The sequence below is a fragment of the Purpureocillium lilacinum genome (genome assembly GCF_023168085.1).
Source record: "Purpureocillium lilacinum CBS 284.36 DNA, scaffold_6, whole genome shotgun sequence".
NCBI classification, from domain to species: domain Eukaryota; kingdom Fungi; phylum Ascomycota; class Sordariomycetes; order Hypocreales; family Ophiocordycipitaceae; genus Purpureocillium; species Purpureocillium lilacinum.
In genome coordinates this window covers 1,065,766-1,092,883 of record NW_027072116.1, presented here as the reverse complement: position 1 = coordinate 1,092,883, position 27,118 = coordinate 1,065,766, and the positions used below count along the sequence as shown (strand labels likewise).

General features: G+C 62.4%; 5 protein-coding genes across 5 annotated transcripts; 3 read left to right on the top strand and 2 right to left on the bottom strand.

Moving 5' to 3' along the window:
• Positions 1-219: 219 nt before the first annotated feature.
• Positions 220-1,294, top strand: PLICBS_008240 (uncharacterized protein; the record flags this gene model as incomplete). Its single annotated transcript, XM_065601352.1, has 2 exons — positions 220-400; positions 465-1,294. The coding sequence occupies 2 exons, from the start codon at positions 220-222 to the stop codon at positions 1,292-1,294; spliced, it is 1,011 nt and encodes a 336-aa protein (XP_065457424.1).
• Positions 1,295-2,926: 1,632 nt separating this feature from the next.
• On the top strand, positions 2,927-4,884 carry PLICBS_008239 (uncharacterized protein; the record flags this gene model as incomplete). The annotated part of the gene is made up of 3 exons (XM_065601351.1): positions 2,927-3,071; positions 3,253-4,445; positions 4,516-4,884. 3 exons carry the CDS (start codon positions 2,927-2,929, stop codon positions 4,882-4,884), a joined length of 1,707 nt encoding a protein of 568 aa, XP_065457423.1.
• Positions 4,885-7,769: 2,885 nt separating this feature from the next.
• Positions 7,770-12,028, top strand: PLICBS_008238 (SPT3 Dosage dependent suppressor of Ty-induced promoter mutations-like protein; the record flags this gene model as incomplete). Its single annotated transcript, XM_018324260.2, has 3 exons — positions 7,770-8,372; positions 8,426-11,815; positions 11,867-12,028. 3 exons carry the CDS (start codon positions 7,770-7,772, stop codon positions 12,026-12,028), a joined length of 4,155 nt encoding a protein of 1,384 aa, XP_018177439.2.
• A 1,135-nt stretch (positions 12,029-13,163) lies between these two features.
• Positions 13,164-14,822, bottom strand: PLICBS_008237 (uncharacterized protein; the record flags this gene model as incomplete). Its single annotated transcript, XM_018324261.2, has 1 exon — positions 13,164-14,822. One exon carries the CDS (start codon positions 14,820-14,822, stop codon positions 13,164-13,166), a length of 1,659 nt encoding a protein of 552 aa, XP_018177440.2.
• Positions 14,823-17,544: 2,722 nt separating this feature from the next.
• Positions 17,545-19,185, bottom strand: PLICBS_008236 (velvet protein; the record flags this gene model as incomplete). The annotated part of the gene is made up of 2 exons (XM_018324262.2): positions 17,545-18,968; positions 19,035-19,185. The coding sequence occupies 2 exons, from the start codon at positions 19,183-19,185 to the stop codon at positions 17,545-17,547; spliced, it is 1,575 nt and encodes a 524-aa protein (XP_018177441.2).
• Positions 19,186-27,118: the final 7,933 nt, after the last annotated feature.

The window sequence follows — 27,118 nt, the reverse complement described above, 5'->3', positions numbered from 1 at the left end:
TCAGCCGCCCGAGTGCAGCCCGCGACAGCAGCATTGAGACGGGCAAGCATCCTCGCCCGCGCGGCGCCGAGATTGGTGCGAGCATTCGCTGCACGTCCGGCCGGCTCTGACTTGTCGCTTCTATTCGGCTTCCTCGCCGTCTCCACCGCCCCGCGTGCTGTACGAGCAGCAGGAGCAGTGCCAGCAGTGCCAGCTGCGAGAGGGGACGAAAACAACACAATGAATAAGAAGAGGTCCGCCCCAGGGTCGGGCTCTGAGCCCACGGCCGGCAGCTCCACCAAGAAGCGCAAGATGGACAATCTGCAAAAGTTCTACGCCGTCCAGGCCGGCCACATCCCCGGCGTGTACCTCAATTACGCCGACTGCTCAAGGCAGACCACGGGGTTCAAGGGCGCGATATGTACGTTTGAGCTGGCGCGCCAGCTATCCGCTCACGCTGCGACTCATACTGACCGTCTTTCTAGTCAAATCATTCACGTCAATGGAGGATGCAAAGGCGTTTGCAGCAGGCAAGAAGGTTTCAGCGCCGGCAGATGAGCCGGACCGTTTTTACGCCGTGGCGGTGGGCTCGCCCACGGGCATCTACACGGACTGGACTGATGCCGCAGCGGCGATCAAGGGTGTCAAGGGCCCCAAGTACAGACGATTCAACAGCCGGATCGAGGCGGTCACGTACATTAGGCAATTTGGCAGCCGGGAGGCCGTCGAGGCCCTGGGCGAGGCGGCGGGTGTCGAACCTGGCCAGACGACCCAGCGTGCCACCGCAGGCAAGTCGACGAAGAAGGCTGCAGCGGCCGGGACCACGGCAACGACAGTCAAGAAGCCCGGCGACAATGTACTGCAGATCTACACGGACGGCAGCAGCCTCGCCAACGGCAAGGCCGGATCGCGGGCCGGGGTGGGCGTCTTCTTCGGCGACGGCGACCCGCGCAACGTGTCGGAGCGACTGCCGGGCGAGCCGCAGACGAACCAGCGGGCGGAGCTGATGGCGATCCTGCGAGCGCTCCAGATCGCGCCGGTGACGGAGCCGGTGCAGATTGTGAGCGACAGCCAGTACTCGATCAACTGCGTGACGCAGTGGGCGCCGGGCTGGAAGCGCAAGGGATGGATGACGGCGTCGGGCGAGATGGTGAAGAACAAGGACCTCATCGAGCAGGTGATTGATCTGATAGACCAGAGGAATCTCGTGGGCGCCACGACGTACTTTCACTGGGTCAAGGGCCACGCCACGGACAGGGGAAACGTGGCGGCGGACCGGCTGGCCGTGAGGGGGGCCAAGATTGGCGTGGTGTGAATGAGGGCATCGACGAGCGGGTATTTCGGGACGGGCGACGGATGGCAGACGGGCCGGGCGATGCGGCCTTTTGTTTTGTGCGTCTTTTTATTTCTCGTCTTCGGTGCGTGTGTGACGCGAGACCTTGGGGCGTTGCTGGACTGGACTGGCTGGACTGGACTGGACGGGACGGAGATCGGAAGGCGATGCACATGCGGGCATACTTGTACTCTTCTCTGCGCCCTGGGCCGGTATGCCTCGTCGGGCGCTCTCGCGATGATACCTCGTAATCTTTCTATGGAATCTTTGTCTCCCCTTCTGTCGTTTTCGACAGCCCCACGCACCTCGTCGCATTTGTGTGTCCTGCGCGCATTTAACTTGCTCACACGTCGTCGGATGCCCAGCGAACGGCATGTCGAAAGAGGGGAAAGGCAAGCGTTCGTCTGGACGGGTCCCGTCGCCCTGCGATGGAACAGTGTACAGCATGATCGGGAGGGTCGAAGATTGGCAGCGCGGGCGGTTTGGGCGAGGCGGAGGTGGGATGATGTGGCTGCGGGAGAGAGAGAAAGAGGGGTGGATGGATGGATGGAGGAAGAGAGGGAGGGAAGGAGGGAGAGGGAGAGGCGGCGAGTTGGCATGTGATGGGGAGAGAGGAGGATGAGATGTGTACATATAAGGGAGGTGGACGGCGAGATGGGAGAGGAGATGAGGGATCGTGTCTTGATGATTATCAGTCCTCGTCTGGTATACGGACGTCCACGGCTGCGTGTGTGCGTCCGCACCTCCAGCGTGGGACGGCCTGTGTAACGGCCGAGTTTGACATCCTTCAGCAGGAACAGGAACAGGACCGGGGTCGTCACCCCGGGGCTGAGGCCGGGTTATCCTGCGTGTCTCACCTCCCCCCCGGCCGGCTTGTCCGTGTCTTGTACGCGCCGCCCGGACCCGACCCGACCACGACGACGTCTCTCCTCACCTGCCGCGCTCCCGGGCCGGAGCTGCAGACGCCGCCTGGGGAGGTTCGGGGGTGTCAGCCCGCCTGTGTTGGGCACACGACGGTTAAGGGCCATAGGTACCTTATTCCCCACGGGTTCCCGTGGTTGTCGTGGTGGTAGTGGTGGTGTGCCCAAGACGAACCTGCCGACGGGAGCTAACGGGCTCGCCAGGCCACGAACTCACTCGCAAGGCAAGCTACTGTGCTTCTAACCAACGACAAGTGCCGGCTGCGCTGAGGAGGCATCTCGGGCGCCTCGCCGCGGCGCCTGCGCCCGGTGGCTGAACAGCTGGAGCCTCACCGGCGGGCGCGCTACTGAGCACCCCCGTGGGCCTTTGCTCCGTGCCGTAGGGGACGGCATTGACCTTGAAAAATTCTGGTCCGACTTGGGCCTACTCTCTCTCCACAACCAGCACCACCACCGCATCAACGTCATCACCGTAGCCAGATCACACCGACTGAAGAAAAGCTCGCGACGCCCGTCTCCGCGTTCTCGTCTGCCGCTCTCCTCCTTTGCGAATGACACGCCATTCGTCGTCGTCGCTACTTTCGCCGCCTTCGTCGTCGCCGACCAAGAGCGCCATGACCGCTTCCTCGTCTGCGCTCACCCACGTCGTCGCCGCTTCTCGCCTCTCGCGTTGCTAACGCCTTGTGCTGCCGGGATGGCTCACAACAAAGACAGCATCTGGGCGGTGCCGCTCCAGCTGACAAACTTCAACATCACCGTCGCCCTGCTGGGCGGCTTCATCTCCCTCTTCGGCCTCGTGTCGTTCCTCCTCAAGGAAAACTTCTACCTCTCCGAGGCTCGTGAGTCCCCCCTCCTCCCCCGCCCCGCGCTTGAGGCTGGGCTCTTTTGTGTCTCCACCTGGCCCGTGTCGCTCTCCCGTGCCAAGGCACTTGGCGGCCTGGAAGGCGTGAGACTTGCGAGAGAGAGAGAGGGCATGAACAGTTGCTGCGGGACAGAAGGACTGACATCTTTTTGTTCCAGTCATCTCGCTCCTCGTCGGAGTCGGCTTTGGGCCCCATGGCGCCGACTTCATCCGTCCGCGTGACTACGCCGAGTGCAATCAGTCAGGCGTCTCGGCCCTCGAGTGCCGCGATAACCTCAATGGCATCACGCTCAACTTCTCCCGCCTCGTGCTCGGCGTCCAGCTGGTCCTGGCCGGCGTCCAGCTCCCGAGCAAGTACCTGCGCAGGGAGTGGAAGCCCATCCTCCTCCTCGTCGGGCCCGGCATGACGGCCATGTGGATCGCCACCAGCCTGCTTGTCTGGGGCCTCGTCCGCCCGCCCAGCTTTCTGCATGCCCTCGCCGTCGGTGCCTGCGTGACGCCCACCGACCCCGTGCTGTCTGCCGTCATCGTCAAGGGCAAGTTTGCCGACCAGAACATCCCCAAGGATCTGCAGAACCTCATCATCGCCGAGTCCGGCACCAACGACGGCCTGGGCTACCCGTTCTTGTTCTTCGCCCTCTACCTCATCAAGTACGTCGGTGCGGGGGCCACTGAGGGAAATGCTGGCGACGCCATGGGGCTTTGGTTCGGCTTCACGTGGGGTTACACCATCATCCTGAGCATTCTATACGGCGCTGTCGTCGGTTGGCTGGGCAAGGAGCTGCTGTTCTGGGCCAAGCAGCGCAACTATGTCGACCGCGAGAGCTTCCTCGTCTTCGCCATCGCGCTCGCCCTCTTCGTGCTCGGCACATGCGGCCTCATTGGCACCGACGACGTGCTTGCCTGTTTCATTGCCGGCAACACCTTCACGTGGGACGACTGGTTCCGACTGCAGACCAAGGATGACTCCCTGCAGCCCACCATCGACATGCTGCTTAACGTCACCATCTTTCTGTGGTACGGGGCCGTTCTCCCGTGGACCCTCTTCGGCGACAATCCCATCGTTCCGACCTGGAAGCTCGCCGTGCTGGGCATCTTGGTCCTCCTGGTGCGCCGCCTACCGTGGGTGTTTGCCATGCACAAGTGGATTCGCCAGATCGAGGAGACCAGGCAGGCCATCTTTGTTGGCTTCTTTGGCCCCATTGGAGTCTCTGCCGTTTTCTATCTATTCATCAGCCTCGAGTTCATCGAGGAGCATATGAGTGATGAGAATGGTGTCCCGCGTAGAGATGTCCAGGATCTCAGTGAAACGATTCGAATCGTCGTTTGGTTCCTGACTGTTTGCAGTGTTGTAAGTGCATGAGCCGTCACCTTGTCTGAAATGTCTGCCTCGTTCAACCCAGAATCTAACGTAGCGCTAGGTTGTTCACGGCCTGAGCATCCCGCTTGGAAAAATCGGATATCTCGCGCCTCGAACCTTTGGCCGTGTGCTTAGCGAGAGCTTGAGCGACGAGCCGCGTGCCGTTGAAGCACGGCGCCGGATCCCCGTCCTCGGCAAATATCTCGCAGGAAAGCCAGGTGACGTCGAGTCGAGGCGCCCGAAGCCCCGTCCCGTCATATCAGGCCCGACGAACCCTCGCCAGGCCCACCAGGGGACAGCACCCTCGGGTGAAGGGCCGGCATTGTCTGCGTCCTTGTCCGGTGCAATCCAGATGCAGCCAGACTCTGGGACGGCCACGCCCGTCCGCGTCCGCCGAGATCGGGAGATTCGGTTCCCGGACGAGGTGTAGCCGAGCTGAATCGATCACCTTGACAGCGAAAGATCCCGATCGCTTATCCGCAGTGCCGTTACCGCCCAATTGCCGGATGCGCTCGAGGCCGTTCTTTCATCCGGTGGCGAGGAGGTGGCGCCCTGGCGTTTATAGTCTGTGTAGATGCGCCTCGCATCCACACCCTGTAAACACAACAGCCTTTCCACTGAGTGGAGTGGTTCTAGAACATCACTAGCCAGCGTTTGTATAGACGGGAATAAAATCCTGGAGATGTTCATCTGCCTTGGATACTAGCAGTAGTACATGCGTGAAGATCGCCGCGGGAGGTGTCGCCAGTGTCGAGCGTCGGGCCGACACAGCAAGCCAGGCACGATGGACGGCACGCGATCACGACGCGCCGCGGCCATGGACGGCCAGCCACCGTGGCAACGCGGCAAGGCGTGGCTGCATGCTAGGTGCAGGACGGCGCAGGGACGAACTGATAACAAGATGCGCGTCGTCGATGTGCGGGATGCGGCGAGAAAAAGTCGCAAAGATGGCGATGCGGCTGGCGTCGTTGATTGGGCGTCGGCTCACACCACCAAGGCCCTTACGGCCCTTTTCGCCGACAAAGCCCACAATGGCGGCCTGGACACGGGCCCAAAGCTTGTGGATGGCGTCGCGTCAGAACCATGGCGACGCACGTACACGCACGCAGCTTTATATTACTACGGCTAGCATGTTCTTGAGTTCATGGCGATGCGGAGCCCGTAGATAGGCAATTGAATGCGCACCTCCCTGTCAGCTGCAGACTGCCCGGTCCGCACCGGGTGGCGCCGCCGGGCGCTTGGTGGCAGACAGGCCGAGACGCAGCGATGGCGATACTTTGTGTGCATGCTTTCCCAGCGACCACTCGCGTTGGCCGAGCGTTGCCTCTTTACACAACGACGCCTACAGCAGCATGCAGGAGTTCTCTCCTTGTGGCGCGTAACCAATTGATTGCGCCGAAAATTGCGGCATGCGCCATCCATCAAGGGGCAGCATGACCGCCATTCGCATACGTACATGCGTCCTTGGTGCAGGGACCAGCTTGCGGTCGGCCGGGGGCAGCATTCGGGCGACCAAGGCCGGACGACGCAACCCAAAGGCACACACACAACGCGACGCAACAGATCCCAGGACGTGTAACAACACGAGGGGCTTGCGTAATATTGCGGGGTGGGATTTCGACGCGGAGTTGAGTCACAGAACGGGCCGCTGCTGCGGAAGGCTGGAGAAGCTCATCGTCGCCCGATTGACCCGGGGGGCCCAGGTTGGGTTGGGGAAACGTCAGAAGGTTGGGGATGAAGCTGGAGGGGACAGCTGTTCAGAAGGGCGATTCTGTTGTGCTGCCGCCGCCGCCGGGCGGTGCCTCTCTGGGCTGGGCTGGACTGGGCTGGCTAGGCTGAGGGTGGTGGGAGTTGTGGAGAGAACTGGCACCCGGCTGGGAAGCTTCCATCACAGTGGATGGCGCTTCAGCGGTCGACCGTGGCAGGTACGCCTGCAACGCGGGGGTTGTGTGTGGCCGCGCAGGTACCTCGAAGGCTGGGAATCATGGCTGCACTGGCAAGACTGTGGACGCGGAGGCAGCCGTGCCTTGATGGATGGATGGATCACGTCGCAGAGTCATTAAGGCAGGCATGACCACCAGCTGCGCCACTATTGGCTGGGCGCCGGGCTGCCAGCCAGGAGGAGGAGACTGGATGGAGTTGAATACACACTGTGTTATCCGGGGCTTCCGCTGCGCCACGGACAGTGCCTCAGATCGCGGATCAATTACTCAACACTGTCCGATCCGGACTTCGGACAGCGGCACTCGAGCAATCAAACGGCTGGGCGGGTGGACACCCCGTACCCTGGACCCCACCGGTCTGAGGCGCCACGCCTACCAAGGACCGCCCAAGGGCCACCAGGGCGGGCCTGCTCCAGATGGACTGACATTGACTCTGCCGCAGATGCGCGTGAGGTGACGCTGCGCTGCGGTGCTGTGCGGCGGGACAGTGGCCACCAACTAACAGCCCGCGCCGCCCCAGCGTCCCTCCCGGTCTGTTTCCACGGTTCCAGGTTCCTTCAGCGCTGGGCGCTGACACTTTCCAGGTTAGTGCCTCGAGCGACGGTACCCTTTCCAGGTTGTCCCAGCCCGCCTCCACTGTTCCCTCTCCCCTCCCACCCGGACCCCCCCAAAGTCGGCGCAGCGCAGGCCGTGTGCGCGCAGAGTCCCCTAAGAGCAGCCCGACAGCCAGTCAGTCTCGTCCACTGTCTCGCTCATCCCGTCGCAGATTCTTCCCTCCCCCTCAACGCCTCAACGTCTCTTGCTGCCGCACCACCGAGCGAAACCCACGATCACGGCCACGACGGCAGAGGGCCTTCGAGCGGCATCTGCGCCCATCGTCGAGAGTTCGATCCCACAGTCATCGGGCGCCCGGCGGTCGATTTCTGCCGCCCCGTCAATTGAAGCGCCTTCCGCGCGGCGCGTGCTCCTGCCCCCAACCTTAATCTTGCTTTTTTGCCCTCGACCTCACCTCTCGCGTCCCGCCGACCTCGCCGAGGCGCACGCACCTTTACCGCCTTCCCTCCGCCTTTTTTTGTCCGTGTCCCACGGGGGAGGAGATGGCTTTGGAGCCTCGAGGCATCTGAGTCGAGATACAACTGCATCCCGAGCCGGGTCGGACCCCTGATCTGTACGCTTCGGGCGTCCCTCCCCAACGGGACCCTTCGAACCCTCTCGGCACCCGGTCACCCCATCACGCACGTCGCCTTCCCATCGGCGCCTCGCTCGAGCGAGACCCCTGTGAGGTGGACGACGCGCACGGCTCTGTCTGCTGGTGGTCATGTCATCTGCGGCAGGTAAAGGCCCCGGGGACCCTGTTATCGCGGGAGCGGGAATGCCCAGTGGCGACTTCCACGACTACGACGATGAGTTCGGCGCCTCGAACCTCTTCGACTTTTCCAACAGCCCAGACACCCTGCAGAGTCTGGAGACGATAGGGACCAACGAGAGCAAGAACTTTCTCAACCCGCAGGAGCTGACGGCCTCCGCGCCCGACGCCCTCCCCGACTCGCCCAACGAGTCGTACCACGACTCCTCATCCGAGTCGGCTTCCTCCACCAAGAGGGCCGGCAGCTCCGCGTCCGCCAAGACGCCGGCGACGACCGCCGACACGGCCATGGAGGATGGCAAGGACGTCAAGATGGAGTGGGCCAACCCCAACTACAGCGCGTTTGACGACGAGGACAATGCCTTTGCCTTTGGCCGCGAGGCAGACCCCTCCGTCATGATGGACGCCATGTACGGCTTCGGTGAACACGACGACACATTTATGGATCGCTCCTTCGACTTCGAAGGCGCCTCGAGCAGTCCTGAAGCTGCGGTCGGTTCTCAGATCAACATGCCGTCACCGGGCATGCCCACCATCAAGACTACAAGCCCTAAGAAGACCGCACAGCCCAACCGGGCGAAGGCGCCGAATCACAAGAAGCAGCCATCGGTAAGTGCTCCGCGCTGACGTTCAGACGTCGCCTCGCTAACTCTTGGATGCAGCAATACTCGATGGCCTCGTCCGTCAACGGCGCCAAGACGGCCGGCTCGAGAGAGGTCTCGCCTATGTCGGCCATGGTGACCAGTCACAATTCCTCCCCCGCAAATACCTTCTTCAACTCCCCGTCTCCTGGTGCGGGTCACGATTTTAATAAGGCCATGAACGGCAACGCCATGTGGCCGAACCGAATGGACATGGCTGCGCACGCGAACGGGCGGCCTGTCCCCGTTCCGTTTGGAGGCCCGGTGCCGATGCCACAGCAGCAGGCTGCCATGTACAACGCGGCGCCGTTCAACTTCACTGGAGGCTACGAGCTGAGGATCATGCCAACGCCGCTCAAGTCACGTGTGGAGACCCAAATTCCCATCAAGATGACGCTGTCGCCATTGCCTCCGGGGGTTACAAAGCTGCATCTCCCAGCCCATACGATATCCAAGCCGAAGCTCCTGGCGAAGCCAGCGCCCGAAAGGTCACCCGATACGCTGGAACTGCACGTCACTTTGGTTTGCACGAGCGCCATGGAGCAGCCGGGAATGAAGCAAAAGGCCCTGGACAGAGCCTGCAAGCTGCCGCAGCGTCATTTGCCCGACCTGGACGACGAGAACTCGCCACAAAACGGCGGCGACGTCCGCATTTGCCAGGGATGCATCACCCGAGAACGAAAGAGAGCCGCGCGGAAGAAGATCAAGAAGCCGGACGAAGAGAAGCTCTGGGGCCTTGACGAGGAACGCCGCGTCATCGTCTTCAATACACAGGAGGTGAAGGAGTGGCAGCCCCTGAGCGGCGTTATGGACCCGAACGGGCGGCCGGAGACGGTGGCATCTAATCTCGCGATGCAGATTGACGCACCGATGCGCATCGCGTGCTACTGCCGCCACCATAACGAGAAGATGGGTTTCAACGTCATCTTCACCATCAAGGACTTCCAGGACCGCGTCATCGCGCAGGCAATGTCTAACCCAATCATGATCACGGATGACCACAAGACTCATCCCATGACCCAAGCTTCCTCGCAGCCCGCCATGTCTGAAGCCGTCACATCCTCGACGGCGGCTCAGGACCCCGCCACGAGCAGCCTCGGGCCGCCTGCGCAAAATGGCTATCACATGTCGCCATCTGCCAGCGACCATCACGCGGGCCAGCGCAACGGTCAATCCCCATCATATGCCGCCTCAACTTCGGGCAAGACCACGCCGACCATGAGCGCCGCGACGGCGCCGACCCGAACAATGTCCAGGCCGCCGTCCCCAAGCCAAGGCGGGCCGCTGGCGAAGAAGAGGAAGTCGAGTGGAAGCGGAACGCGCGTGCCTAACGGTTTGACGATGACGAGACTGGAAACGTCCCCGCCCCCGGGTTCTCAGACTACCAGCGCCCAGTTGTCGACGGCCACGTCTCCCTTCTCGCCGAACCCCGCTGCTTTCTCGCAGATGGAGCAGATGTTTGGGCAACAGCCGTTTGCCAATGGGCCACCGACACCCGGTAGCAGCGACCAGGTCCCGTTCTTCGCCAACAACAGGTCCGCTAGCATGGATAACCTGGCAATGGCCCAACTGTACTCTGCACCGACGTCGAGCCACCCCAGTCGAGCCCCGAGCCCCAACGGCCTGCGCAATGGCGTCAACATCCCCCAGAACCAGTTTGCGCAGTCGCTAAGCAGCAGCCTCTTCGCCCTGCCGATGGGTGTCAATCAGGCCCGGCCGCCTCCCATGATCCACAAGATCATTCCGAACGAGGGCCCCAAGATGGGCGGCATCGAAGTCACCGTGCTGGGGCAAGGGTTCTTCCAAGGGTTGGAGGTCTGGTTCGGTGATCAAAAGGCCACTACGACGACTTACTGGGGCGATTCGTCCCTTGTCTGTCTGTTGCCTCCCTCTCCCGTGGCTGGAGCAGTGGCGGTCACCTTCAAGCACCAAGGTGTCCCAGGGGCTCAGAGCTTTCCTATGGGCAAGGAGCCGCCCATCTTCAAGTACATTGACGACAACGAGGACAAGCTTATCAGAACGGCGCTGTCTGTGCTAGGCCACAAGATGTCTGGTCAGATGGTCGATGTTAGCGACTTGGCACGACGGATCCTCAACGACGGCAGCTCGACGTGGGCCGCCGGGCCATCGGGTGGACAGACAAGTGGCGGACCCGGATTCAACCATGCGGCTTCCCACGAGCACCTCGAGTCCCAGCTGCTCAAGGTCCTCGACTTGATTGATCTCGACGACAGCACTCACAAGACCCGGCTGGACTTGAAGAGGCCAACTGGGCACACGATGCTGCACCTGGCGTGCTCGCTCGGCTACCACCGTTTTGTTGCGGCGCTTCTCGCCCGAGGAGCGAACCCTGACGCTCGTGACAAGGGCGGCTTCACGCCGCTGCATGTGGCTGCGATCAATAACCACCCCGAGATTGTGAGGCGGCTGATGCTTGTCGGGGCCGATCCGACCATCCGAAGCCTGTCCAGTCTCACGGCTGCCGACGTCGCGCAGTCGCGGCAGGTGCTGCGTGCCATTCGCCAGTCTGAGCGCCATGCCCGATCATTTAGCGGCGGCTCTCTGCACAGCCGAACCAGCAGCGCCACCTCATTGCGCTCGCTCTGGGAGCCGATGACCAGAGCCCACACCCACGACGAGCCTATCGCTGTCGACGGCGGCGAGGAGAGCCCCGAGTACACGTCTGGCGACTTTGAAGACGAAGACCCCGACGAGGACTTGTACATGCACATGCGACGACAGAGCCGGGTGAGAGGCGATGTGGACAGCACCGACCATCTTGGGGACGATTCGGACGAGGAGATTCGTGGCCCTGGGTCGCCGACGACGCAGTTCGCGGCCTTGAAGGACCAACTTCAGCAGCAATTCCACCAACTCCAGCAGTCGATGGCGTTGCATCTCCAAAGTCTACCCCAGATGCCGCAGATCCCGACGTTCCCTGGCATGCCCCTACTGCCCGACTATCAGGCGTACCTTCAGCAGGCTCCATTCATGCGTCGCATGCAGCAGCTCATGCCTGGCGGTTCCGGGGCTCGCCCAGATTCGCAGGACGGCGGAAATCCCAAGATGGACAGTCGCTGGTGGGACCTCAGCTCCTACATGCAGAACGGCGCTCAAGCACCTCCCGCCTACGAGGAGATCTTTGGGCGGCAGGATTCCGACACGAAGCAGGAGTCTGCGATCCGCGCTGCCGCCGATGCAGAGGCAGACATCAAGTGCACGAGCCTGTACGATCAGCCATCTACGTCTGCGGCTGCCGAAGCGAGGACGATCACGCGAGCTACATCGCCCGGGATCTTGAAGATTGGACGCAAGAACGCCATCACGAAAGAGCAACAAGAACAGTTCCTAGCGGCGCATGAAAAGAAGCTGAAGAATCTCAGCAGTGACCGGAACTTGTTCTTTATCTGGGTACGTTCCTGTCGACATGTCGTTTGTGTGACTGAGCTAACAACATCTCAGATACCGCTACTTTTGGTCATGGTTTGCGCCATGCTTTACAGCTATTTCCCTTCGCTCTTCCCCTTCCTGTGGTCGTCTGCGCGCGCGCTGGTCCAGGTCGGGCAGACGCAGGTCGCGCGACTGGTCCCACAAGGGACGAGAGCGCCACCAGTTGAGGTATAATGCATCATGATGACGGCTACGTTCGATTCACTTCTAGAGTACGGCGCTTCAAAGCTTTGCGGCACAGGTGTTGTCAACATTTATCATTCTCGGACACCATTTTCAAGGGGCTTGCGTTTCGTTTGTAGAGCGCCCCTTATCACCATCGTTACAGATTACGGATCAGCAAGGATCGCCAGGAGGCAACAAGGAACGCGACACACTATTTCTCTGGACTTGCTCTACAGACGGGGGCCGAAATATCAGGGAGAGGCGCTGGCGGAGCTCGAGAGGTGCTCCCAAGAGGGCCAGTTTCGTCGGCGCGCTAATGGCGGAGTGGTGAACTGTCATTCGGGAGGAACTTGAACGGGACTGGGTTCTGTGATAGGGGTAGGATGGACACGGACGAACGAGACGAGTGTCTGGGTGGTGTCATGGGACGGGTCTAGGTATAGCGAGGGCTTGTATATGTTACAACGTGTAGGACTTTCTAGTGCGCGCGGTTACACGCAGCGCTGTCAATGTGAGGATCATTAGACTATGCATGCTGTCGCTGATGTACTCTGTAGTCGTTGGCGCGTCACATGCGGTTGATATTTAGGCGCGTATATATACACATACTCTGCCAGAGCCGCTACTATCCTCGTTGATACTCTGCCCGGCGCACGTCGCTGCCATGGGGTGCCCATCGCCGCGGATCTCATGGTCTGAGGGTGCCAGAGGAAGGTCTCTCGACACACGTGTAGTGCCCCGTAAAGGCATGAACGCGTGCTCATGGACATCCACTAATCAAGTCCAGGCGTCTCGGTCCGCCAGAAGCGCAGTCAGCGTTATTCAGTCCGTTCCGTTTGTCCGTCCAGCCGGCATCGGGCAATCGATCCAATCCAATCCAATCATCTCGGCACCTGCTCGTCATAATCGGCTCTCGTACCGCGTATCTGTCCGAGCACACATCATCCAATGTTCAAGTAGAAACGTCAAAAGTCGTGAAGCACATCAAGAGTTCGTTCGTCCCGTTTCCTCCTGTCCGTTCGTTTGTTTGATCCTCGAGCCGTGGCCATCACTATCCCAGTCGAGTGCCACCGCAGTCAGAACCGCCAGTCGAGATTCTTCGCTGGCTGTAATCACGTATGGCGAGGTAGTGGTCCCGGAGCCTCTACCGCCGCAGACCGCGCCACGGCACGCCATTCTCCCTGTCCTCGCCGTAGGTGAACTTGGCGGGGATGGCGGGGACGTTGGGGATGCCCCTGTTTGCGTCGGGCACGACGCTCAGGGGACCCGATTCGGCGGCGGGGATGGCGTGCGCCGCTGCGGAAGACAACGACGACATGGCGGCGGCTTTGGAGCGCAGGCTGCGGGAGCTCGTCTGCCGCTTGGCCGTGCTGCTGCTGCTGTTGCTGCTGCCGCCGGCGAAGAAGGCGCCCGGCATGATGACGGCGGCGTCATCGCCCGCGTGCCTACCGCGGAGGGACTGCGTCTGCTGCTGCCGTCGGGGCGCCGGGGGTTGCTGCTGGACGACGTCGAGCGAGGCGCGGGCGAGGGAGGAGGAGGAGGGGTCGGTGGGGAGGATGCTGGTGTTGGGAAAGGAGCTCCCGGGGACGCGCTTGGCGAGCTTGTTGCCGCCGCTGCTGCTGTGCTTGGTGTTGGCGCCGGCGTGGTGGTGGTTTTGGTGCTGCTGCTCTGGTGCGGCGGCGCGGCCGCTGCCCACCTCAGCGACCATGGAGATGCTGCGGCGCCCGCCGGCGAGGCCCCTGCGCGTGGCCACGGCGCGCAGCTTCGGGAGGGAGATGTCCCTGCTGGCCGACTTGCGGAGGCGCTTGGGCAGGAACCTGTGTGCGAGGGTCGACGCGTCCTCGCCGGCGTGGTCCATCGTTGCGGTGGCGGCGGGGGGTTGTCCGTCGCCGCGCATGGCCGTGTCGGCAACGTGATCCTCGACGTCGTCATCGTCGTCCTCGGCGGCGCGCTTGGTCCCGCGCGACGAGGCGGCGCTGGCGGGCGAGCATATGGGCGACGGCCCGCGCGGCGGCGTCATCAGCATGGCCGTCGACGCCGTCGTCATCCCCGGGGCCGGCGGCACGGCAAGCGGCCACTGCGGCGGGTCGTGGCGCACATGGTTCGGCGAGCGGGCATCATGCGACGTCGCCGGGCGTTGTGAGGGTCCCGGCTGGCGCGTCGAGTGTATGGCGTGGCTGGAGAAGAAGCCGCTCGCGACGAGCTGGTGGTAGTTGGCGTAGACCTCTTCGCGCGTAGGGCGGTCGCCGAGGCCGAGGCCGGGAATCCCTGCGGTCGAGGGCGGCGGCATCGTTGCCTGCGCGTTGTTGTTGCTGCTGCTGCCGGTGTCATCTCTGCTCTCTGTGCGCCTCTTCCGGCCCGTTGTGGCGGCGTCGTTGTTCTCCGCGGCGGGGTCCCTCCTCAGCCTGAGCCTGCCGCGGAGGCCTTCCCACATCTGGCCGAGGAGGGCCTTGCGTCGGCCGTCCTGCGGCGGCGGCGGTGGTTGTTGTTGCAGTTGCGGCGGTTGTGATTGTTGTTGCTGCGATAGCGTCTGCTGCTGCTGGTGCTGGAACCCCCCGTTCCGCCTCTCGTCATCGTCGCCGCCCAGACGCCTCTGCTGCTCATCGACGGCTTGACCGCTGCTGGCGCCGACGACGCCGAAGCCAAACACAGGCTGTTCGAGGGCCTCGCGCTCGCCGGGCCCGAAGAGGAACGCGACGGGCGGGGCTGCCGACACGCGGTCGTTCATGGAGCCCTCGTGGAAGCGGCTGCGGGCGGCCTGCTGCGCGGCGAGGCGCTGCGCGCGGGTTCGTGGCGGGCCCATGGCGCGAACGTCGTGGTTCGTTCAGCGTATGCAATGGTTGTATGTATGGATGGATGCGGGTGCGTATCACGCAGTCGCGGTTCCTGCGTGCGTGCGCGCGTGTGCGCGTATGTAGTGGGATGCGCCCGTCGTGTGTCCCCCTTCGTCCTCGTCGCCGCCGTTGCAGAGCCGTACGCTGTGGTGGTGGCGCGGGTGGGGGGAGATGGTGACGATGAAGTATGTGGTGGTGGTGATGCCGTTGGCGATGGTGGCGATTGCGGGCGCGGGTGCGGTGCAAGTAGTAACGTGCGCGACGCGTTCTAGCCAGGCCAATCTGAGGCTATCACGAAATGCGTCGTCGCCACTCGATGCGATGCAATGCGATGCGTCGCGTTAGACGTTGCTTGACGTGTGGACGTTGACGTACAGAGTGGCGCCCGTTCGCGGGGCAACCGGGTTCCCCCAAGAAAGCAAAACCGCCCCGCTACGTGAATCGTTTCCCAACGACGCCCGTTCGTTTCACGCGCAGCAGTCGAAAGCGTTTTTTGGAAGTTCGTTTCCGGTCGCAAAAACAACCAGCAAAACTGCGAGCAGAGATGAATGCAGTAGATATTTTGGAGAGAGGAGGTAGTAGGGGAATGGGAAGGCAGGTATGTATTCGTACGGGGCGGAGGGGGGGAGCACATGGCATGCTCCAAACAATTATTTGTTGTTATTGTTCCAACCTGAGCCAGACACACAGGCGCTGGGCTGCTCCGCTACGGGCACTCACTCTGTCACTCAGGGCACTCACCCACTTACTCACTAACACGCACTCACGCTAGGCCCTCCTCCCCTGTCCCGCTGCTGTTTCCCCGCCAGACAACCCGCCCAGCCACCCCCCACCTGCTAACGCAAGGTACGAAGTACAGGGCAGCCGATCGCGCTGGGAAAGAGAAGATACAGCACTAACCTAGCACTGATCGTGGGCGCTGGTGTATGTTACCTCACCATGTCCCAGAGCTGTTAGTGCTTCAATCCCAGCGCAATGCAGTGCAGTGCAGCAGTGCGACAGCGACAGCAGCACGACCTACTTACTCCTTGCGTCTCATCCCCCTGGTCCCCTCTACCTGCGCACTGCACGTGATCTCACCACAGCAACCACTTCACCCACCCGTCCAGAGCTGCAACCCGCGCAGCAGCAGGTCTCGTCTTGCTCCGTCACCACCGCAGCATCCATCCAGATGCTGCGCGAGCGCACCTTGACTCCCTCTCCCCCCCCAGGCCGGCGGAGCCACCCACCCGCCCGCCCACGCCGGGACCCCGGCGGCGCCGCGCCGATGCATACACGCATTGTGCAGTTCAATTATGTGCATTGCCAATGGTTTCAAGGTACGTACGCAGAACGCGACAACTACTAATGTAACCACTTACCTGCATCAAGTACCGAGTCTCGCTGGAGCCGTTACTCCCGTCCCGCCCAGGACCGACGATTCACGAGGGTGGTGGGTGTCTGTGTGTGTGGGTGCCCGGGCGGTCTTGGACGGGCGCTAACAACCCGGCCCGCTGCCCACCGCCGCCCGCCCGCCCGCCAGCCCACCTCATCGCCTCCTCCGCCATCAAGTACACCTGCACCCACGCCCATACAAAACGACTCCACAGCTGTTCATGTCCATCGGCTCACCGCGCCTCGTCCTCGCGTCGGCAGCTGCTCACAGCCCACGTCCTTACGGGCGCTTGGACGCGACTTCTAGAACATATTCATCAAACTCAATCGAATGTCCGCTGCCCGCTCCAGGCTCCAGCCTGCAGGGGCCCGGACCGGACGCTCCGCCCCGGCCGCGCAGGAACCCCATCACTTTAACCTCACGCCATGTCCCGTCATGCCTCGTCACCTCAATCAAGGGAGTCCCTGTCTTCGAGCATCAAGCGCTCCATGTACTTGTAGAATGGCCAGCAATGCTGTCTTGTCTTGTCTTGTACCTCTCGTCTGTCCACGGCTCAACTACATACAGCTCGCCAGCCAGTCGGGCGTGCGCGCTTCCGTCTGCGCCTGCTCCTCCTCTTCGTCCGTCCTAGTTGTTCCATCCAATCTCGATCTCCCAGATACAAATAAAAAACGGAGCGGACCGTATGATCCCGCAACTCAACCCGACAATCGCGCATATTCGTAAAGAGCCATCTGCCATATCGTCGTGTCTGGTGGCGTCGCTCGCTCCCTACGGCCATGCCCGAGAACCTCGCCACCGTTCCGCCGTCGCAGCCCTGGGCCGCGAGCGTAGAGTCGAAAAGAATAGATATAAATGCGTACAGTTGAGTTGAAAGATATGTTATGTCGATGGAAAAGGAAAACGTTGCTTCGGCGAGAGTGACGCGCAAAGCGGATCCGGAATCCGGCCCAAGGGCCAGCGATGCTGAGACGGAAGACGCCGTCCATCGAGTCTACCCGCCTCAGCCCGTCCGCTTGCTGTCTGTCCACGCCACCGCCGCGCAACGCAAACACGCCGGGACCCACGAGCTTCTCAGCTGCGTCTCCGCATCGTTCGTCGTCCCGTGATCCGAGGCCCGTAGAATCGAACAAGATTCGCGCCAGACGCCATCCGTAGATCAAACCCAAGACCCAAGGAGATATCTTGCTGCCGCCTTCTCGTAAGGCAGCCGCGGAGCCGCAAAGTGGGAGCTGCTCCGCCACCATAAACTCCGGGCAAATGCCGACTTGAAGCCACCGCCCACCGTGTCGCTAGCATTGAGAACGGGCTCCGCCCTATGATTGCCACCCGCCAAAATGGACCACGCCAACCTTGCCGTCCGCACGCGAGTACATCCCTTGTTCCACGTCTTGGTCGTGCGTGATCCGTCGATGGCCGCCCAGATGAGGGTCCACCTGGCGCTGCCCGTGGTGAAGCGGCTGGGCCGACTGCTGGAACACGTAGTCGTGTTTTCGTTTTGAGCCCGTGGGGAGTACAGGAGGCAGCGCCATCGGTTCCGTCTGCGCCTCGATGGGTGGCATCGGAGACATCAAAGCCGCAATCTTGAGCGGTGCGGGATGCGGCCGGCTCGAAGCGGGCGTCGGCGCTCTCGGTGCTGGTGCAGGTAGTATAGGCGTCGCCGCAGTGTATGACATGTGCGAATCTCTCCGCGCGTGTCTATCCGCCGTATTGTACACCGAGGGTGACGGCGGCACGTAGCTCCCTGATGACCTATCGTACGGCTCCTGCTTGATGGATATGGCCGGCGAGGGGCACGTCGAGCTCATGGCCGCGGAGCTGGAGGTCCGCCCATGGTGATAATTATATGGAGATTGCGATGACGGGGGGTATGGCCCGCTGGGAGACATCGGTGGCGCCGGCATGGCCGTCGGGTGAGGGTAAGGGCGCGGGGCCGCGTACTGCGAGGCGGACGCGTCTCCGAACGAGAGATGCCCGCCGCGGCTGGGAGGCTGCGCTTGCTCGTACCCCGGCGGAGGTGGAGGCAGCGAATAGGGGTCTGCCATTGACGGCCGCCTGACTGCGTCTGCGCCATACGGCACGCGGTGTTCGCTTGAGTTGCTGAGTGAACGGGCACGGATGCCATGGGGGTCGTCGGGGGCGGGCGTCACTGTTCTGCGGCGTGAGTATTCCTCGTCTAGTCTGTCGTATCCGCCGGATTTGCTGTCGCGCTTCCTCATGCGTACGTCACGTCGGATGCGAACTCTGCAGCCCTGATCGGCGACCGTCTTGCTCAGCTGTGTGCTCTCCATCAGTCCAGGGAACTTCTTGGCGCTGAAGACGTTGAAAGGCTGCGTCTTGATCTCCATCCGCCAGTCCACACCTGGTGGCATGTCACTGTCAGCGGGCTTCAAGTCAAAGTCCTTCTCCTCCTTGGTCGTCTCGAACAGGCTGAAAGAGAGGCGGAAGTAGCCCTCGTGGCGGACGGAGAGATCGGGGAAGATGAAGTATCCAGCCTCGGAAGGTCGGTCCAGATACGCCATGCCCGAGGCCGGGACGCCGGTGAGGATCGGGGGATTGCTGGCGGCGGGGGTCTGGACGCGGCCGTGGGCCATGGTGCGAGCCTGTTCGAGGCTGGCGTAGAGGAAGAAGTTGGCATTGTAGTCGAAGGTGATTTCTTTGCCCTCCTCGACCGTGGGGCCTTCAATGATGCGCAGCTCAACAACGGGCGGAGGGTCGACCGGACGGCGATCGCTGTTCGCTGTGGAGGATGTCAGCACACCGGATTTCGCGGCCACTCGGGGACATGTCCATTGGTTTGGCGTACCTTTCATGCCCGAGCCGCATGCTCGAGCGCGCTCCGGCTGCTGGAGCACCGTCAACTGATACCACAAGCTGCGGTTTTCCCTCGTGATGCGCTGGATACGCTGGACCGAGTCCCGCGAGGGGTTCGTGGGGATGGAGGCAGGAGTCGCCATCTTATTGCGAGGCCGGGACGCGGAGATGCTCGATCGGGTCTGCAGGCGGGAGGGTCAGTACGACCAACCTCGACGTTTGCCGTGACCCAGGGGGGTTCGAAGGCATGCGACGCAATGCTCCTTCAGCTCGGCACACGAGCACCCTCCTCTCCAAGGCTCGACTCACCTGCGAAGGAGTTTTCTCGTCTGGTTGGGGCAGCGGCGACTTCGAGGGTGCCGGCCGCCAGTCGAGAGGTCCCGGGGCGACGGGGAAGAGCTCGTCAGGATACGGCTCACCTGCGAGGCCGACGAGGATGGCGGTGCACCAAGGATGCTACCATGAACGGATCCCCCGTGGACGTTGGAGGTCGAAAAGGAGAGGCTTCCTTCCCAGCCGGTAGGTGTAAGAGGATGGGTTTGGTCAGGAAGAGGGAGGTCGACACGACGCCGAGCAGGGGAGCTGCAGACGACGAAAGGAAGCACAGGAGGGAAGACGGACGGGGAGGAAGAGGCAGAGAGTGGAAGTGATGGATGGGACCGAGACAGAGAGACGGCAGCCGAACGGGCCCGCAGCGGGTGCAGGTGCCAGGGAAGGCAAGGTACAATGGTGTACGTGCTGGAGGTAGAGGATGTACTGTACTGGACCCTCTCCACCGGTACTGGGCGCAGACAGGCCGGGATGCGGAGGGACGTGGCCCGAGGTACCGTGCCGCTCTGCGCTGCAATGATGTACCCTGGGTTGGATCGCCCGCTCCGTTTGGTGCAGTACTGCGCCGTACAGTAGGTACCTCTTCTGCAGTCTGGCTGCTTGCTTGATTGCGCGGGTGGGATGGAACTGTCCAGACACCACGCAGGCGGGCCACCCCCCCAGGATGATGAGTGAGGGAACCGCTGCAGCGCCACCTCGTACCATTCCCTGCGCCCGGGGCAGCAGGTGTACCGCGCCGAGGGCGGCAGCGAGAGCAGCCGATCGGCTGGGGCCAAGCCCAAGCTGTTGGGAGCTGGGTGGTGTGTGCGTGTGCGTGAGTGTGTGATGGATGCACTGGAAGCGTGGCATGGGGGGGCTCCCGGGGGCAGGCAAGCCAGGCCCTTGGAAGGGGGGGTGCGCGCGCAGCAGCAGCAGAGGCCATGGGGGCAATTACTGGGGCACTTGGGCGCCGAGATGGCACGCTGGTTGGCCCACGGCGGGCGAGCTGGACGACTTGGGACTGGGCTGGGCTGGGGGGGCATGGGCCGGTCACAGCAGACGGCCCCGAGAGTCTGGGTAGCGGGTGCAGCGCGTGCAGCTGAGCACTCGCAGCGCCAATCACGGACCCGCGACGGGCAGCCGGTGCAGGGACCGGAGGGGGACCCAGCCACGAAGAGGCACCATCCAGCGCCAGCGCCGGCGTCAGCGTGTGCCAGTGAGCCAGTGGCAGCGGCGGGTTCGAGTTCCAGCGGTTAGGGTCGCTGGGGTCCCGTCGCTGCGTGTAGGCAGGTACCTTACCTCATGTACAGCGCTGTACCGTCTGTACCTGCTGTGTCGGCAGCAGCGGCCTCGGCAGCTCGCCCGTTCCAGCGACCCGTATGGGCGTGCTCTCTGCTCCCCAAGCTGCGGTACATACACTACCCAAGCAGAGTTAACGTGCTCCGACGACATGGTGGGAGGGGCCACGGCCACGCATTTTGCGAAGGGAAAAAACTGGGGTTGGCGGACCGGGGCTGGGCCATTGTTGGCTCTTCCTTTCGGAACCCGTCCGGCAAGGAGAACCGGGATGCTTCAAGATGCCATCCAGTGGCTCTTGGCGAGAGATCAATTGCTGGATGGACGAGTGCAGCGTCGCGAGCACCTAGGCCGGGGCTTGTTGAGCATGAGCAAACGCAAGAGGAGAGCCTCCAGAAGAACTGAGCCCAGAGGACGAGCGCAGGAAAGGTGATGACGGCGCGCGCCCGCTGCCAGTCTGTCCAGTGGCACAAGAGTTTGGCTGCAACACGGTGTCACCGGGGCGTCCGCGCTAGGCAAGCCAAGGTGTAGGTACCAGGTCGTAGTTCGCGGCTGGCGGCGCTCTCACCGTTTTAGCATCAGGCCTGTCGGGCGCCTCCCGCTAGTGGCAGAACAGGCGAGGCGAGAGCGAGGCGACAGAGAGAGGTAGTGACGCCGAGCACAATAGTTAGCAGCCGCCACGCCCGCCAGGCGCCGACGGCGGGATCTGACGGGCGGGAGGAAGGGAGCGACGCCAGCATGGCGGCTGTGGGGATGCCCAGGCGAAGCCTCCTCTGAAGCATCTACGGGCGCGATACAGTAACATCACTCTACGGCAGGCAGGCAGGCAGGCGGGCAGGCAGGCGGGCAGGCAGGCAGGTAGCAGGTGTAATTCAGCGATGGCGCGGTGCTCTCGGTCTCCGCGGCGGTGGGATGGGAGGGGGGAGCCTGTTGGAGGAGGACAGGAAGGAGGAGGAGCAACAGCAGCAGGCTGAGACGACGGGAGGAATGATGACCATCCATCCCGAAGGGCCCTGTCGCCTCACCTCGCTGTCACTGTCTGGCGGCAGAAAAAGGAAGCAGGGGCAACATGCTCCGGGGGAGTCGACTTCTGCGCTAACCTGGATGCGGCGGGCGGCGCCGCGGGAAGAGACGACGACGGGAGAATTGGAACTCGGGCGTGGAAGGCGTGGCGACACACTCTCATCGTCCGGAGCGCACTGGACAGAAAAACTCGTATGACTTGGAAATTTGCAGCAGCACGATGCCGGAATTTCAGTCTGTTGCCCCCTTCCATCGTTCGCCTTGTCGAGATTGGGCCGTCTCTTTCTGATCCAGCAGACGCCGTGTAACGGCCCCAGCGCCGAGGGCGGGCGCCGACAAACGCTGCGACCTGCCGGTACGGTACGGGGCTGTACATCGACGACACGCTGCGGGATTGTGGCTCCCCGGCGGGGACCACTGCTCCGTGCCTACCTACACCCACGGCATGGCACACACACACGGGTCCCGAACAGACGGTTCGCGCGACGACGACGAACGGGCCTGAGAGCGCTGGGGCTTTCTCGTGGTGCTTCACGCAGCGCGCCTCTGCTCAAATGGCGAAACCACATGGCGATGGCGAAACCGCCGGCGCTGCGCGACCAGAGGTGAAGATACTCACAGCTCTCGACTCCCACCCACGGCGTTTGACGCTTTTTCGCGGCTGGCGCCTTAAGTACACGCATGTACTGTACCCCATCCTCGTCCCGAAGCCTCGTACCGCAATGAGGAAACAGGATGGCACCGAGCCTTTGGGCCACTGGATGCCGCACAGCACCGTCGCTGCACCGTGTGTGCCTCGACCCAAGCCGCCGGCGCGCGCCCCCTCCCCCCCTCATCCTTCGACGGTTGCTCGCCATGCCATGCCACGCCATGCGCACCCACGTCCATTCATCGCAGGATGGCAGGCAAGCAAGCACAGGCAGCGCACGCATCCCACGGCTCTGGGGCGGACGCGGCGCCAGAAGAAGAAGTGGAGTGGGGGGCATGGGGCCGGGGCCAACCCGGGATCAAGGCTGGGTGGGCAAGCCACTGGGCCCGCACGGGACCGGGGGGGGTCGCGTCGGGGAATGGCATCGGTGATACCAAGCGGGCCAAACTGCGGCTGACGAGACCTCTGCCGCTTGGAACCTGGGATGGGACGGCGGCCATGCCCCAATGCCCCATGCCATGCCATGCCACAGCCGGTACCAAATCCCGTGGCCTGCCTGCCTGCCTGCCTGCTTGCCTGTCCCGCACCCGCCGCACCCAACCAACGAGCGTCAGCACCACGCAGATGACGCTGTTGGTCGACGACGGGCAGTGTCTGGTTTCGGGCAGCCAGCGTGGGTGGGTGGATTTTGGCGAGAGGGAGGAGGGGGGCCAAACCCGGGACCACGGCTCTGGTTTGCCCTTTGCGAGCGTGAGCGGCGAGCGCGCGCTCTGCTCCGTCAGCAATGGTGAGGGGGGAGACGAGGATGGATGGATGGTGGTTGGACGGTTGGATGGGGACCGAGCGAGTGCCTTGCCTGATCTGCCTGCCCTGCCCGCCTGCGTGGACGTGGACACAGTGAGAGACGCAGCAAGGCAGGATGAGGATGGCAGGGTAGGACACAGGGTCGGGACCGGGCGTTGTTGGGTCTGCTCCTCAGAGGGGGGAGGAAAGGGTCGACATTCCAGCCTGTTTGTCTCTGTTGGTTCGCGGCCGCAGAACAGAGGAGGGGGGCCCAATTGACTGAATGAATGAGTGAATGAATGGATGAGTGATTGATTGACCGACACGGCGGCACCAGTCAACGGAAGACCCCATGAGGGCTCCGATCATAGGGCTCGCCTTGGCGCCCGTCGCATGTTGCGTGTGGGAGAAGCAACCACAAGCCCTCCTTCTCTTCTTCCTGCTGTCTCTCTGCCACTCCCAAAAAAGAAAGAAAGAAAACGGGCGTCGAGCGCCAGCAGCGAGCTCGCCCACCACAGACAAGCAGTGACAATGTGTACAGTAGGTATTTTAGGCACACTGCCGAAGCAGCCGGGGCTTGAACGGAAACCGTGCACGCAAACCCACCGAAAAAGAAGACTTGACTTGTCAATCCCAGCGGGCCGGCCGTCATCTGCAAAAGCTCTCTCCAACACGAACGACACCCCGTCCCAGCGGGCGGGCGGGCGGCGGGGCGAACGGACAGAATTTCGACTGGCGGTTCCTTGTGGCGGCGCCAGGTGAGGGTCCTGACGATGCAGGCGAGGACCACGCACACCACGCCCCGTGGAATGCACTGCACCCAAGCGCCCGGTTTGCTGCACCCGGGCTGGTTTGACAGTCGGTGGAATTTTTTCCTGGATTTGGTTTGCCTCTCTTTTCCATAGACAGGATGCGCTCACCGCGACGTGCCAACATGACTTGCCTTCACGAGCAGGCCCATCATCTCGCAGTTTACAAGCCATGCGTTGTCCTTACTGCACTGTACTGTCCAGGATGTGTGCACGTCCATGGCGAACTGGCTACGCTGCTGGCCCCAATGGAGCACCTAGCAGAGAGGGCGGGGAAACGTGTGAGTGAGATCAGCCCATCGGTTGGGCCCGTCGAGTTTCACATCCCGACGCTGTGGGTTTTGTTGCCCGCCAGGGAACAACAGCCTGGGCAGATTTCCACGGCCCTGTTGGTCGTTGGTCGTCTCCGGCAGTGCGGTACGTTACTGTGTGCTGTGCTGTGCTGGGCTGCGCTGTGGTTGTGTGCACAAACAGCATCTCATCATGGCCCCTTCCGCCGCGCCCCTCGTTGAAAGGCGGCGGCTGGATTCTGTCTCGCAGCACAGCAGAGCGTAGCGTAGCAAAGCGAAGGGGGAATGCTGTGGCTGTCCTGTCGTGACGACCGACCGCTTGGAGGGGGTTTCTGCAAGCCGGCTGCAACGCTGCTGGGTATCTTCAGATGAACCGTTCGCGTCGAACCAGCAGCTCTCGTCTCGTGCGTTCAATTACATACATACATACGGAGTACATACGAGGGCGATGGTATGGTGCGGCGCTGTGCTCGTACGAGTGAGTTGGTGGCTGTTACAGGCTCCTTCTGTGCTCCCCCCAGGATTCCTCACGATGCGGTCCCACGTCCCACATTCACATCAGGAACACGCCCCCATCCCCCCCCATCCCCCTCTGTGCGCCACAGTCTGGACACTGTGGGCGAGAGATTGTCTTCGTCCAACACAGCCAATGGAGGGCTCTGCGTCATCCGTGACGCTCGCTGCGGACCCGCTGTCAGTGCCCTGCTCCAGGCGCTCGCACAGTGTCGCCCCAGAGGCTGCGGGAACTGTGCGGCAGATCTCTGGCGCCCCTCTTTTTGGTTTGCCCTCCCGTCCGTTGCCCCTTCCCTTTTAATTTTCTCCGTTCGCTGGACGGGCCGCCGCCGCCGTCGCCGGCGCTGGTCAGTGACTATCAGTCCGTCGACTAGGTCGTTTTGGGCAACCCGGCAGCCAGCGCTATCTGACAGGGGGACACGACGTGAGGAAACAATGGATGAAAGCGCCTTTGGGGTGAGAGCATGACTCGATGACCCTGAAAGCGCTCACTCATGCAAATTCGTGGCGAGGAGGAAGTGCGCAAGTACCGACAGCCCTCGCCGGTAACACAGAGCACGACCACGAGGGGCCGGCAGCGACAAGGGCTCCCCTGTGCAGCGCGACAGGCAGGGGAGAGGAACGGGGGAATGGAGGCTTTTTTTTTTACTTCTCTCTGGGAAGCGCCCGCGAGACAACAGCGCTTGACGAGACGACGGCTGCCAGACCGACGCTCGGGCCCGGGACATGGCTTGGCGGGCAAGGCATGGCTCTGCTCCCAAACCTTCAATTCATCCATCCATTCATCCACCAGTCCATCCCAAGCCCCCGGCGTCATGGGGCGCCGCCCGCGTTGCGTTCCTGCGAGCGCCAAGCGGGAGTCCCAGTTCCCAGTCTCCAGGGCCGAGCAAGGCATGGCAGCGGCCTTCATGCTCCATTGGCAAATGCCTCCAACGCTAGCTGTCAGTAGTAGCTTCGCCCGCCCTTCCCGCCTGTCGCCTGCCATGCTCATGCCGCCCCGTCCCCAATAGTGAGACAGCTTCGTCGACTTTAGCCAGCAGGGGTCTGCGCCGCCTCGTGGGCTGTGGGCTGCTGCTATCCACGAGCCGGCCCAGAAGCTTGCGAAGGGCTTGCCTTGCTTGCATGCCTGCCTTTGCCCCACGCTGCACGCTGTCCCCAGGAGAAGGGGGGCAGGAGCAGTAACAACTTTCTCTTGTTTCGCCTCGACGGGGTGTGCCCTCGGATCCAGAGTGTCGGAACGCAGGTAAAGCCAAAGCTGAAAGCCCTCCGCCGCCCTTTGTCCTCTCTTGTCTCCTTGGGTGTCAAGCCCCCGCGTGGGTGGCAAAGGATGATCCTGGGCAGGCTGCACAAAAACAGTCCTTCGGAATTGAGCGCCTCCCTCAAATAATAAAAAACGTGCACAACAGCACTGCCCGCAAGTCAGGCCAGACGACAGACACACGCTCGAAGGCCCGCCCCCCTTGTGCCCCCATGTCCGCGCGCCTGCATGACAGCCTAGCCCGTCACGGCCCGTGTGCCCGAGAGGCCCTCGCATCGGCTGCAACGACCCTGGGATCCGCCACGGAGATCCCTGCCTTTTGCCTCTGGATGCAGTACCGACTTACGCCCCCTTCTCAGACCAAGCCTCTGCTGACATTCTGGTGTCATGCCGTGGCGTTTGGTGTCGACACAGGCCTGGCTTGGCAAGGTGTGCTGGGTTGACTATTATGCTGTGCCGAGCACAAAAAGTCAAGCCCGCAAAAGCAACGACATGCTTGCTTCTTCCCGCGGGTTCCATGTCGTGGAGGGCGAGGGACGGGACCTAGCTGGCCTAGCCAACGTCTCTCGCCGCGCCCGCCCCCTCGCATCGCAACCGCGGAAATGCCATGTGTCGAGCCCACAACGGCGTTGCATTTTCGCTCGGAGACTTTCAGCATGTTTGCTTCTTCCTCGATGACAAACACGGGCTTTTTCTCGTGGGACCCGCTGCTGCTGGACCCGTCGTTTGTGTTGTTTGCCCGACTGTCGTCGAGTGAGTACCGGCTCGGCGCGCCAACCAACAGTCTTGGCATCTACGAACTTGAAGAAAAAGCGTGTCTTCTGCCCTCCGTGTCGTAGATGCGCCGCCTCCCCCGTGATGAAGAGCATCTCCATTCCAGTCAGTCCGTCAGTCTGGCCTGCCGGCAGAAAAAAAGGGGTCGCATGCAGTACATACACATACATCACCAACCACGTAACATCGTTTCTCTCGACACTCACATGGGACTCACTCACACATGACCAGACAAAAGGGGGTTCAATGAGACTGCCGTCCCGAGCCCGTGGGCCACACGTCTCTCCCCCCATGATGCGGATGCAACCTCCGTCCACAAGACCCAGAGTTGTAGGGTCGAGTAACACAATGCTCCCTCCCGGAGCGTCAGCG